The sequence below is a fragment of the Lolium perenne genome, chromosome 2, assembly GCF_019359855.2.
Source record: "Lolium perenne isolate Kyuss_39 chromosome 2, Kyuss_2.0, whole genome shotgun sequence".
NCBI classification, from domain to species: Eukaryota; Viridiplantae; Streptophyta; class Magnoliopsida; order Poales; family Poaceae; genus Lolium; species Lolium perenne.
Window position 1 is genome coordinate 65,874,567 of NC_067245.2, and position 12,943 is coordinate 65,887,509.

At 44.3% G+C, this 12,943-nt stretch overlaps 2 protein-coding genes across 2 annotated transcripts; one reads left to right on the top strand and one right to left on the bottom strand.

Moving 5' to 3' along the window:
• The first annotated feature begins 6,560 nt into the window (after nt 1-6,560).
• On the top strand, nt 6,561-8,253 carry LOC127332829 (uncharacterized). Its single transcript, XM_051359169.2, has 5 exons — nt 6,561-7,084; nt 7,177-7,377; nt 7,499-7,564; nt 7,667-7,732; nt 7,844-8,253. Exons 1-5 carry the CDS (start codon nt 6,638-6,640, stop codon nt 7,940-7,942), a joined length of 879 nt encoding a protein of 292 aa, XP_051215129.1. The 5' UTR covers nt 6,561-6,637; the 3' UTR covers nt 7,943-8,253.
• Nucleotides 8,254-8,754: 501 nt separating this feature from the next.
• On the bottom strand, nt 8,755-11,283 carry LOC127332830 (uncharacterized). Its single transcript, XM_051359171.2, has 4 exons — nt 10,361-11,283; nt 10,021-10,269; nt 9,848-9,939; nt 8,755-9,715 (listed from the first exon to the last, which is right to left on the bottom strand). The coding sequence occupies exons 1-4, from the start codon at nt 11,192-11,194 to the stop codon at nt 8,938-8,940; spliced, it is 1,953 nt and encodes a 650-aa protein (XP_051215131.1). The 5' UTR covers nt 11,195-11,283; the 3' UTR covers nt 8,755-8,937.
• Nucleotides 11,284-12,943: the final 1,660 nt, after the last annotated feature.

Consider the following 12,943-nt stretch of genomic DNA (forward strand, 5'->3'; position numbering starts at 1 on the left):
CTATCTGTACCCAGAACTTCATTAATTACAAGGATCTCACCGACCTCAACTTGCGAAGCATAAGACAAGTAGCTGTGGCACTTGATGACTTGAAACTCTAGTTCCCCATGGAAGATTTTAAAAGAGCTTTGTCCCCGAAAGTTGGCGGGCCATGCAATACCTGTTGAATAATACTCAGAAATATCTCGAGGATTTAATACTGTACTTTAAAAGGCTGATATATATCTAGAGGATTCTCGTGGTGTTAACCATCGCCAGGCAACCAGTATCATATCAGTGCATTAAAAAGAGCGAAAATTCGTTCTGCCGGTCAGATCTACCTTTCTGCCAGTTGGAAAATTTGTACCTGGAGAAAGCGAGTTCGTACTAGTACGCGGAAGGTACCATCGGTTTGCCGGCTATGCCGACTTCCGCCTGCGGAGCTTCAGCTGTACCTCCAGCTTAAGTATGCCACTTTCTTTGAAAATATTCGAGATGGATTTATCTAATCAAAAGGATATAAATCGCATGTGTAACTTTGAAGCACTGTCTTGAACACGTCTCTAACAAAGTGTATCAACTTTTCATTGTTATCTCTTAAATAGTACTCCCTCCATCATTAAAAAGATATCAGACATTTATCTAAATTTTAATGTATCTATACAGTAAAGAGTGTCTAGATACGGACAAGGTGTTTTGACTCATAGGTCTAAATGCACCTATTAAGAAATGCATTTTAAATTTATTTTAAAATTTCGAAAAATTATGAAAAAAATCCAGGATGTACATTTGGATATTCTATGTTCACTCACAAAAGTTTGTGGAAAAAAGACATTTTGTGTGGCCTACATAAAAAATATAAAAATATGTTACGTAAAAAGCTACTCCATAAAACATGTCTTTTTTGAATCACCGAAAATTGTCTTTTTTACACAGCCCATAAAAAATGTCATTTCTTTGCGAAACTTAGTGTGTGAACATAGAATGTCAATATATATACCCAGATTTTGTTTTGGAAATTTTAGACATTTTGAAATATACTCGTACTTTTTAGACAACGGGTGCATCTACACTTATGAACCAAAGATGATTTCCTGTCTAGATACATCTAAAGTTAGATAAACTTACAGCAATCTTTTATGGATTGTAACTACATAGAAAATTGAATTGCGGCCAATTCTGGTTTTACAAAGGGTTTAGATCATTTGTATCCAATCGATGCCAAATTAAGTTGCCGATAACAATGGATGAAAAAATCTGCTAAGGCTCCAAATAAAATATAGCTAAAAACATAAGATTAAAAAATAAAGATTAACTTATCAGTTAGCACCAATCAATAATGGGACAATAGAAATATAATAAATAAGGCCATGTAATACGAAATATCCACTTAGTTGATATAATCTCTGTTTTTTAATGTAAGATGTTTTGACGAATTAAATTAGTTTTCCAAAACATCCGGAGGTATACTATAGTAGTAAGTAGTAAACTGACTATTTAGAGAAAGTTTAATGACACTTACGCACCGCCAAAACTAAAATAAATTCAGACAATTAGGTATATTTTGTATAGCTTAATCTTCATGTATTCATCATTACCAAACAGGATATTTGATTCACTTTTGTTGGCATCAGAGATTTCTAGGTGAGAGATTAGTGGGCTGGCAGCACTATCAATTGACATTAGCACCTTTTTTGTCGCATTGAGTACACAATTAGTCTTTCTCAAGATCACGATTAGTCTATTATGGAGAGAAGCTCATCAAGGATTTTTCTTTGGAAGGAATATTTGGCTTACCTTAAAGTACAGTTTAAACGCACTTAAACTATAAGTCCAAGGGCGCGTCTTTACTTCTTGGGGATGTCGTCGTGGAGCTTTTTACTCGTTGGTCTCTCTAGAGTGTCGCCGGTGGCAAGTTTTTGTTCTTTTTTTTGCTCATCTTGGATCTGCTTTGTAAGAGAGTTTTTTCATCACCTTGTATCGGTTCGGCCATTTGTGTGGCTATACTTATAACATGGATGTATGCATCAATTGATGCAGAGGCCGGGAATAATCCCCATTTCGAAAAAGACAACCAGAAATGTAAATTTGGTTGATGATGGTAGATGCTAACAAGCGAATCAAATTTCATGTTTGGTAATGATGAATACATGAAGATTAAGCTATAGAGAATATACCTAATTGTCAACTTAGAATGCTTAGTGCAGAGCAAGACTTAATTACATGTGATTGTCAACGATATGATACTTTTGTGTTTATGATGTAATATTTTAATTATATGAGGTCTTATTGTGTTCTTTTTGTATAATAAGAATACTGGACACTTTGTATCATTGTTCTAAGAACCCCACAAGAGGATCACCCGAAATGAGTAACCTTCTTCCATGATTGCGTGTTACGCTAAGATTTGCATGTTGGGAACTTGGGATGCTGTTCTTGATAAAACCAAAAAAGTATGTGGTGCTTCCGTTTTGGTCCATGCACTTGTACAGGCTACCTTAATTTATCCGATCTTGGTTAGTTTCATCAGGCAAGGGTTTAATCGGATGCTAGGTGGTTAGGGTTTGGTGGTTAGACAGTTTAATCATGTCAAAACATGACAATGATCGAACAATCATTAACGACTTGTCCTCACTTTTCATGAAGCTTCTCTTCTTGGAGTTCATGCATCTTCCTGATATGCTAATTTAATTTGCATGCCAATGATGCCGTTGATTCTTAATCGTTGCAATTCAACTCATCTTAGTGATAAAACTAGTGAGCTTATCCATATGATAATAGGCATGTAGCAGGGGCACGTTTGCTCAGAATTAAAAAGAAGACACTTTTGTTTAGTGCTAACTAGCTAGTGAAATGATGGAGTAGTAATTGTAGCCTCATGCAATGAACCAAGAGTGCTGGCAAATACTGACGGATTCCAATTGTGTGGTTTTATTCCAACACAAGATTTGCTTCCTCGATTGGTGACAACACTGACAGCCAAGGCCAAGCCTTTTCATTCTTGCATTAACTCAACTATGAACCCTCTTGTCTAAAATTAAGAATGTTCAATGTATTTAGCATGATTTTTCTAAGTAGACTTATTCAGTTGCAGTAATTAACTGGGAGAAACTGAGCATAATTTGGAGTGGGTTCAGTGCACAAGGAATGACAGAATAAACACATGTGAAGTGAATCTAATTAAATCGAAATGCCCACTGTCTTGAGAAGTTGGAGATATGATGGCATAAACGAAACTTCCTTCTCTGTATATATAAACCTAGAGTCAATCAATATTAGTGGAGAAAACCAATGTATTGCTGTTCATTACTCAGATGTGAACATGTCAAATCATCCCAACCAAATGTCAACTGTCTTAGCTGATAATGAGTTAGCAGTAAGTTATGTGTCTAGACAAGGACAAACGATCAGTAGTGCATTTTACTAGTGTTTTGTTTTCCCTTTTGGGTTTGATTTGCAAGAAGAGAAATATCTCCTCTTTGACCCCTAGCCGACAAAACACGTTACGCTAACTCATTCTCTCTCTCTCTCTCTCTCTCTCTCTCTCTCTCTCTCTCTCTCTCTCTCTCTCCCCTTTTATTTTTCTTTAAAATGAGGTACAACCTTTTCCAGTTAAGAATGGATGCACAATGCGTTTAAAGAACAAATTTGGAGAAATAGTACTATAGTTTATGGTCTCTATTGGTCCAGCAATGACTAGGAGCCAAGAATTGTACAAACAATCTGTCCATTGACTTGTTAGAGCTATCTTTTTTTTAATAACAATACTGTACAGGTTCGAGAATAGCTTCTATTCTCTCGAATCATGACAAGAACTGTACTAATCGACCAGTGATGTTAATATGAAGTAAGTACAAACAAAGTACCAAGACTTTCGTTAACAACGTATGAATCATATTAGTGGATGATTCAAGTTGACTGATTGTTGCTATCATTTGCAAAGCACAGAGAACATGCATATGTAAAGAACCAGCCTCATTGATCCTTACAGATTTTTCTCAGAAGTAGTCCTAAGCTCATTGATCTGTGTACTGAACAACAAGTAAGTTTTATTGAAATTAAGTTCTCCCTCCGTCTAAAAATATAAGTCATATAAGTTCACTCAAAACCAACATCTTCTAAGTTTAACCAAGTTTATACAAAAGTACAAAACAATATGAACATCTAGAATACTAAATCAATATCAATAGATTTACCATAAAGTATTTTTTTCAATGTGTCTATTAGTATTGTAGATGCTCGTATTTTTTCTGTAAATCTTTGGTTAAACTTAGTACGGTTTGACTTCTGACTTTACTTACACGTCTTATATTTTGAAACGGAGGGCATACAAGCAAAGTACGATCAATTCCATTAGTAAACTTATGGTACCAATCAGACGAGTAGGTGACTGAAATTAATTATAGCTTTTCCTTTGAAATGGAGGATGAGATACCCTACCTACACATTGCAAAGATGTATACAGTTTTTATTAATTTATTCAGTAAAGGAAGGATAAAATGCATACATCAAAAAACATAAAGCCTTCACACAACACCTATAAATCCGACAATGGGTGAACATCATGTCAAAAGAGCCTTATCCGGAAAACAAAGAAATCCCTCGATCATCTAAGAACCGGGAACATATCGCATACCATGAGACGCCCTCTAGGCGAAACGAGAGTGCCACTTTAGCAGGCTCTTAGTGAGCATCTCATGGACACGCTATAGATGTCGTCACTGCCGAGCAATCTTCATGGTTAAGATCCGCATAAAATTTGCGGATCATGTCGATGAGGCCACCATGGTGCCAGCCGGAACCTCCTCCATGCACGAGTCCTCCTTCGAGACTCCACGGCGCCACACGGCTGATACCTACCGTCATCAACGCGGTAAGAACTACGCCGCTCCACCTCAGAGCCCCCATCCAGCATCTATTACAAAACAATGCCCCCGGGGCAGAACAGCGCCGCGCGTCACCATCATCCGATCCGGGTGACCCAGATCTATGTTTCTTCTGGAGCATCCTGAGGCGAGGACACGAAGGCTGCACCAACAATTACTTCAACAAGGTAGTGAAGCGCATGTGCCGCCATCATCCGTCACGACCAAAGTCGGGCTTGGTTTTCACTGACAGCCACGCCTTCCCACACCCGCAGCCAGCTAGATCGCCACCAACCGCGAGGTTGGTGCCGCCACCATCACTGGAAGCTGCTGCGCCATAACAACCCGACCATGTCATGGCCATGGCTACCTAGCTCGTCAACACCGACACCACCATGGCACTAGGCAGCCTTCACAGTCAGGACGAACCGCTCAGCCGACTATAGCCACCGACCCGAACGTCGCGTGTTTTAGCCACCGCGGGCGGCACCACCGGGCCGAGGGAGCCCCCACCACCGCCGTATGAACCGATATCGCCTTTGGAGATTCGCAACACGCGTCGTAGAAACCCTGCTACCGCCAGACGAAGGGGCCGCCGCCCGTGGAGAAGAACCCCGCCGCCGTCCGCGAAGTGGGCTTTGCCCAGCAGCCACCTCCGGCGGCGGCGATGAAGGAGTTGGGGAGGGTGAAGGCTAGGGTTAGGTGGAGGGGGTTGGTAAGGAGATGGAGAAATGCTAGTTGAAAATTATTTAATTATATAGTTAAAATTAGTTTACAAAGGGCAGAACAATTAATGAGGAGGTCATGTGATAATTTTGAGCTTAAGATTCCGAAGTACACAACAAATCAAGTTCACAACTCTTTCACAAGAGCTATATTATGACTGAACATGCAGAATTTGGAAAACACGCAATAGTTTTTTTCTAGAAAAAAATATGACATGGAGCTTTTATTTTTCTAAAAAGAGTTTGATTAAGGGGGTTAACATAGTTCTTACAAATTACAATAAACTCACACTCTTCCCATAAAAAATTTACACAACTTTATAAGGATATTTTAAAGCTATAATTGAAACCAAAGGCGTTACACCAAGCAAATAAAATGAACACACAGTTCTGATCTTCCCCCATCTTGAGGATCTTACAGCTCTTCAAATTGCAGGAGATGGCAGCAGCCTAGTGTTTGCAACCTTCATGGGAAGCACAAGATCGCACAGGCATCAACTGATATCTATCTACTGATCTCAATAACACCACAGGAACTTAATTCCCATAATGGTCTTGCCCCCTTCCATCTCCTTCCCCTCAACTCACCACCATCACCACCACTTCCCACGTTCTACTGGACGAGTGATTGTGCAAATGCCAAGCCAATCTCCGCATCACCTCCAGGATAAACATATCTTCCCTGGACGATAAACAACATCGTCACACCATAGCTGCATAATTGCGCATGCGAGTCTTGTTTATCGCCTGTCGATATCAGGATCAAGAATCCGGCGGCAACACCTCAGCAGCTAGCATACCCACGGACGGTGCCGGTTTGACTCTCGAGATAACATTTCTTTGCTTCGAAACAGACAACTTGGTGATGATAAGGCGATTGTTGTGCCGCCGTACTTTGTCAACAATAGAGGCCAAGCCACGCTTCACGGCTGCACACCTACAAATACCCTGCACAAGCCCACGGCAGAAGCACTCAAGTCAAGGCGTTGTACCACCAGCATCGTCTCTCTAAGCTAGTATAGTGTCCTCCCTTGCCTCGAGCCTTTCCTTCCACATCTTCTAGCTGAAATGGAAGGCTCCTACAGTTCAGCCCTGCCGATCGAGGCCGACGTGATGGCGCAGTTCTTCGAAGCTGGAGCTCACAGCCACCACTGCTTCGCCTACGAGCAGCAGGACGAGTCCATGGACGCAATGGCGGCCATGTTCTTGCCTGGCCTCGACACCGAATCGAACTCCTCCTCCAGCTGCCTGAACCATGACATGTCTGCACAATGCTGGCCTCAGCCACAGCCAGGCAATAGTTCCAGTGTCACTAGTTTCCTTGATCCTGCTCACGGCTACGAGAGCTTTGAGTTTCCGGTGATGGACCCGTTCCCGCATGCTGACTTCGCCATCCCATTCCTTGGTGAGGATCTGAGCCATCTACATGGCAACCATTCGCTAGTCGGAGAGGAGGAGACAACAAATGATCATACACCGGTGACTAACAAGAGGAAGTCCAGAGCAACCACCACGGTAAGCTTTTGGAGATGCCAATGGATCGATGACTTAATTCAGTTGCAATGTTGCTTTTGATCCATACTTATTATAATCCTGAACCTATGTAGGTATCCAAGAAGGCCAAGAAGGCGGGCAAAAGGGATTCCGCTGGCAACAACGAAGACGCCTATGTTGTCGACCCACAAAGCTCGAGCAGCTGCACATCAGAGGATGGGGATTTGGATGGCAATACCAAGTCGAGCTTGAAGAAGGCGGGAACCAGAGCCAGCCGTGGGGAGGCTACTGATCCTCAGAGCCTCTATGCAAGGGTAAGTGTGTAATATCTCAAGGTGCAAAATAAAATGGTTATATGGTGGATGAATGGCTTGTTTCTGAATTATGATGCGTGTGATTTTTTCTGATGAGTGTAAATTAATGTCAATTTTGCAGAAAAGGAGAGAGAGGATCAATGAAAGACTGAAAACCCTGCAAAACTTGGTTCCCAATGGAACAAAGGTAGGTTCCTGCCTGGGATATGTTGATCTGCAAGGACTTAATTCTGCCTAAATATGTCGGTACAGTAAATTCTGGTCTAACTCGGATAATGTGATCCAACAGGTTGACATCAGTACAATGCTGGAGGAAGCTGTGCAGTATGTCAAGTTCATGCAGCTTCAGATTAAGGTGTGTAACACCTACATTTCCTTGTCAGCAAACCATATTAGTCATAAAGAAATGAGCGTTGATATAGCGTATGTATGATGTTCTAAATATCTTTCAAACTATCATGTGTAGTTGTTGAGCTCCGACGACATGTGGATGTACGCACCTCTCGCATACAATGGGATGAACGTCAGCAGTCTTGATCTGCACATCTCTGCTCTGCAAAAATAAATATAACTCCGGAGATGAGGCACTAACACTGAACTGCACAGGGATTAATTGATTCTGGTTCTTACTATATTCCAAGTACCATACGTGTAATGTAACTATACTTCGTTTTTCTTCTCGATCATTTAACTATATGTTCTATTTGATACTTTTCTTAGCATTTCTTGAGAGTTATACAAAGAAGTAATCATGATCATGTAAATGATCGAAGGTCAGAGTGATATGATTGACTTCACCTCTTAGATCATTCTTTGTCATGTCTCATGGTTATGATATGTAACTCTATATCTTATTAACATGATATGTCAATGAAATCCTGGCTTCATCAATCTCAGTGTGCGTGCCTATGTGTACTTGGTGTTTCAAAAAAGAAAACTGGCCCTATAAAAATACTGGTAAAAAAGAAATCTAAAAGGGGTTTTAGATACGACCATACCGGTTAGGAAAATATACCAGAGCAGTAGAGCCGGTAATCGAAAATAGAAATATTTTACCACCAAAAATTTGGGGTCCATCCAAATTTCAGTAAAGTTTGATTTTACACAAGTTTTGTTCAGCTCGGTATTTTCAAACAGTATTTTGTTTACCAGCCGTGACCAAAATCCTGGGTAGCACACCATCCATGATACCAACTAGTTGGACCGAAGAGATTTCTCCATAGAAACACTAGGATTGTTGCAAAACATTACGACTGAAACCTTTTTTCCACACACTATAACAGGGAAACGACACAATTAAACGTCTGCAAGTTAGTCAAAAGATAATGCTACCTGATGTCTGAAGATGATCCGATTAGATCATGCCCTAACACCACAGACCACACAGCGCCTCTTTAAATGTTCATTCCTTTTGTGGCTAGATCTCTCAGTTACAGGCTTAAAACCACTTATTCCTATTACTTAATGTCTGAGGACGTTCTACTAAGATCAATTCTATCACTAAACATAAATGTTCATTCTATCTATGGCTAGAGCTTACTTAGTTACTGCCACTAACATCTAATTCTCCTCTTCAGTTACTACACTATTGATACTCTCTAGCGCCATTGCAGCATACTGGACATGCCTTAAAAGCGCCCCATATATCTTCCTCCGTACCCTCTCGCACGCATCATTCTTTTCTTCCTCTGAAAATACACCATCCCTGCTGCTTCTGTCAACCGGAAGCATCCTCTCATGCCGCACGACATGGTTGAGCCAGTCATCCACTCTCTTCAACTGTTGCAGAAGACCCGCTATCTGTGAATCACACGTCACGTATCCGGCCTCGCTTTCGGTGTCGTCCAAGAACTTATCGATGTACTTGAGGAACCACCAGGTGCACTCCGACCGCAACGCGACGGCCAGGTCCATGGCCGCACTCAGGTTGCTCCCTTCGGCACAAGCATCGCCGGGTTTCCTCGACGAGGACTTGCCATTACAGTTGCACTTCGGTTTGGAACAGCAGAACCGTGGGGTGACAGGTTTTGATTCAGACAGTGACGGCTTTGCAGATTCAGAGGTGACTTTTGTATGGCTAGAGAGAGGTGAGAGGTCGGCTTCAATGGCTGCTCTAACCCATGAGATGGCCGACTGTTTCCTGTCCAAAGCAGCCTTGATGGCAGTTTTTGCCGAGGCTGAGGATGTTGAATTGGAACCACATGATTTCGAGTGCCTAAGTCTGGTCTGTGATTGAGCGACGAAGATGGCATGATCCAGTTCTTGGGAGAACTGCAAGAACCTGTCGATGAGCTCCTTCGGGTCCTCGTCCTTGTCAGATTGCAGTTCAGAGTATGTACTGTAAACAAAGATGGATAAATGAGACATGTTGAACGAATTGCCCAGTATTCTTCTAACATCTGTGTAAAGTTCGCTAAATTTCATACTATCAGTTTTACAAAGATGGATAAATGAGACATGTTTTACTCACATCAGGCATTTTATCAACTTCTCGGTGGCAGAAGCTTCTAGCAAACCGTCAAGCACAGCCTGAAGCGCCATGTCCCTCTGCTTCACTGCTTCCTGCCGTCAGAGTTTACTTCTTGAGATGACAGAAACAGAGGAAACGAAGTACTCCTACTAAAATGTGCTAATGTACAGTACCTTCCCATGCCTCACCAAGCTGGAGGAGAGCGAGCTCCACAACACATTGTCCTCGCACCACCTTATGCCGCTCGTCGACGCACTCTGCTGTGGTGCCGCCGGACTGGAGCTCTCCCTTGGTGTCTTGCTGGAGCCGTGTGTGTTCCTCTTGGAGAGCACCTTGAACGCCTTCTCTGCTTTCCTTCTCACCGACTCCAGCGGATCATTCTGGTGCGCCGTGGAGTCTGGGCCTGATTTGCCTGGCGAAATCTACACGATACATTACAGAAAATCGATTGATTCAGGTTGAATTGTTAGCTTTTTTTTTGTAATCTTGGGGAAAGGAAATGGCTTTCATTACACTGTTGCTGCGTCTCCTGGGGGCGACGGGTCGCATGTCCTTGGTGCTGCCGGAGAAATCCCAGTTCCTCCTGGCGTAGGACAGCGACGACGACACGTCCGACTCGTCATCGTCGTCGTCCACGTCGCTGCTGTTGCCGTCGATGGACGCGACGCTGATCTTCCTGACCTTCTTCAGGAAATCGGCGCCTCTCCGCTCCCCGGAGCGAGTTTTCACGGGAGAAGACGCCGCCGCGCATGCGTCTGACAGATTCGTGATCGACCGGGACCTGTGGCCGATCGCGGCAGGGGATCCCGACTGCCGAGGTTTTCTCTCTGGGAGGGGCGGCGTGGGCGAGGGCCGGCGCGGGCGCTCGGAGACGACCTCCTTGTCCTTGACCTCGGCGCGCGCGGAGCAGACGTCGACGTCGTCGTCCGTGGAGTCGTGCAGCTGGATGCAGGGGTATCGGCCGGGGAGGACGCGGAAGGTGCGGAGCACGGGCGCCGGAACGGAGGGCAGGAGGTGGTCGACCTCGATGACCTGGCCGATGTGGAGGCCGTTGGCGAGGATGAGGTCGTCGTGGTCGGCGTGGAGGGAGACGTAGCAGGAGCGGGAGGAGTCGGAGAGGCGGAGGTAGAAGCCCTGGTGGCCCGAGAAGGGGTCGGCGCCGGAGAGCGCGGGCGTGATGTTGGTGACCTGGAGCAGGACGCGGCAGCCGTGGGATCGGGAGCGGGAGCAGGAGCGCGGCGTGGGGGCGTCGTCCGTGTCGTCGGAGGGGTCGTGCGGGCGGAGCAGGCGCTGTAGGCTGCCCGGACGGAGCGCCGGCCGGTGCGGCGACGACGGGTGCGGCGCCATCCGCGGAGGGGACGGCGGGGTCGAGATGGGGGTGGGGAACGGAGAGGAGAGAGAAAGCCGGCGCGGATTGCTCGGCTGATGGGTCGGGGAGGAGCGGGGCAAGGTTTGTGGCGGGTGACGCGGTGGTGGCCGGTGGGTTTGAACGGCGGTTCGGCCGAGCACGCGAAGCCCAACGTCTGTAACAAACGGGAGGCCTCAACTGCTGTTTCTGGGAGCAGCTAACCATCACCCCAAACTGTAAATGGGCCTGGCCCATTAGTTCGGTTGTTTCAAAATTTCCAAATTCGAAATTTCTTTAGATTTGAAATTTTCTTAGAATTGAAATTTCCTCATATTCGAGACTTGCTTAGATTTCAAATTTGCTCAGATTCGAAATTTGCTTAGATTTAAAATTTGTTCAGATTAAAAATTTGCTTACTTTGAAATTTGTTTGAATTTAATATTTACTTAACTTTAAAATTTGATTGACTTTAAAATTTGTTAAAAAAGGGAAAAAAGAATCGAATATCGAAGGAAAATCGAAAGAAAACCGAAAACCGGAAAAACCCGAGGCCTACTGGTTCCCTGCCAGTTGATGGGCCGCGGCCTAAAACTCCCCGTTGGCTGAAACCACGCGGCCGATGGTTTGTACCTATCACCCGCGGGTCGAAATCGCAAGAAAAAGGCCGACCTTCGCGAAGGGAAGACAACTCGCTCCGGCACGTGACAAATGACGCGCTTTGGTGCGAGAAAATTTCTGGGAAGTAGGCTCCCTGCTCACCATGTGTCGCAAGGGAAAGCAAGGTGGGGATGAGGGAGGAGAGAGAAGACACAAGAGGCCGGGTATCAGCTTTTCCCTTTTTTGGGTAGATTCGTTTTTTGAAAATGAAATATCTTGAGAACCGTAAGTTCAAATTAGGAACCGTTTCCACTTTTGAGACCCTCGCGTCGAGATCTTCAAAACTAGATCCCATATTGATAGGTTTTAGCATACTTTTTTTCCCCGTACTTTCAGTACTAGTATGGTTGTAATCGTGATGTGTGCCTAACTGTACTCGTCCTTCAACTGATAAATATTTCTGATTTTAGTGTATTTGATGCAGTTTTTCCTTTTACTCGGTAAGTGTACTTACTCGTGTGCGCTACTGTACATGTGCTTCTGTACCAGTACTTCCTCATGTGCGTGACTGTACTTTTGCACCTGTAGTTGCTCGTGTGCGTCCCGTACATGTACTTTCTCGTGTGCGCGATTGTACTCGCTCGTATGCGCAACTGTACTCGTTCGTGTGAGCGACTGTACTTACTCGTGTGCGACTGTACCTGCCTGTGTGCACGACTATACCTGCCAGTGTGTGCGGCTGTATTTGAACTCCTCCGCGTGTGCAACTGTACTCGTGTGTTGTACGTAAGTGTACTCGTGAGATGATTAAGTTGTACTCGTCCTTCCCTATAATCAGATTATGTAGGCGTACTCGTATGTAACTGTTCTTAAAAAAAGTTTAAAAAAAGAAAATCATCGATGCTACCTACTTAGAGCCTAGAGCTAGCTAGTTAATCCATGATGATGCATGTTAGATGGAGCGAGGTAGCTCGCAAAGGGCTGTACTTGCGCGAGACACGGTTGTACTCGGCTGTACTCGGCTGTACTCGCGCACGGTTGTGTTTCGTGGGTTGTACGCGCGGGATCCGTGAGTCGCACGTCGGGTACCCGTTGGCGCGGGGCGTCGCTGACTCGCGCGCCTTCGGCTGCCACGCATCAATCGGTCATAC

Bases quoted from the DNA above. Each gene is read 5' to 3' on its own strand.
- LOC127332829 (XM_051359169.2), top strand. From the start codon at position 6,638: ATGGAAGGCTCCTACAGTTCAGCCCTGCCGATCGAGGCCGACGTGATG. The intron at 7,085-7,176 runs GTAAGCTTTTGG...GAACCTATGTAG, and splicing joins AGTCCAGAGCAACCACCACG to GTATCCAAGAAGGCCAAGAA. The intron at 7,733-7,843 runs GTGTGTAACACC...TATCATGTGTAG, and splicing joins TCATGCAGCTTCAGATTAAG to TTGTTGAGCTCCGACGACAT.
- LOC127332830 (XM_051359171.2), bottom strand. From the start codon at position 11,194: ATGGCGCCGCACCCGTCGTCGCCGCACCGGCCGGCGCTCCGTCCGGGC. The intron at 10,270-10,360 runs GTAATGAAAGCC...TGTATCGTGTAG, and splicing joins CCAGGAGACGCAGCAACAGT to ATTTCGCCAGGCAAATCAGG. The intron at 9,940-10,020 runs GTACTGTACATT...CTCTGACGGCAG, and splicing joins GCTTGGTGAGGCATGGGAAG to GAAGCAGTGAAGCAGAGGGA.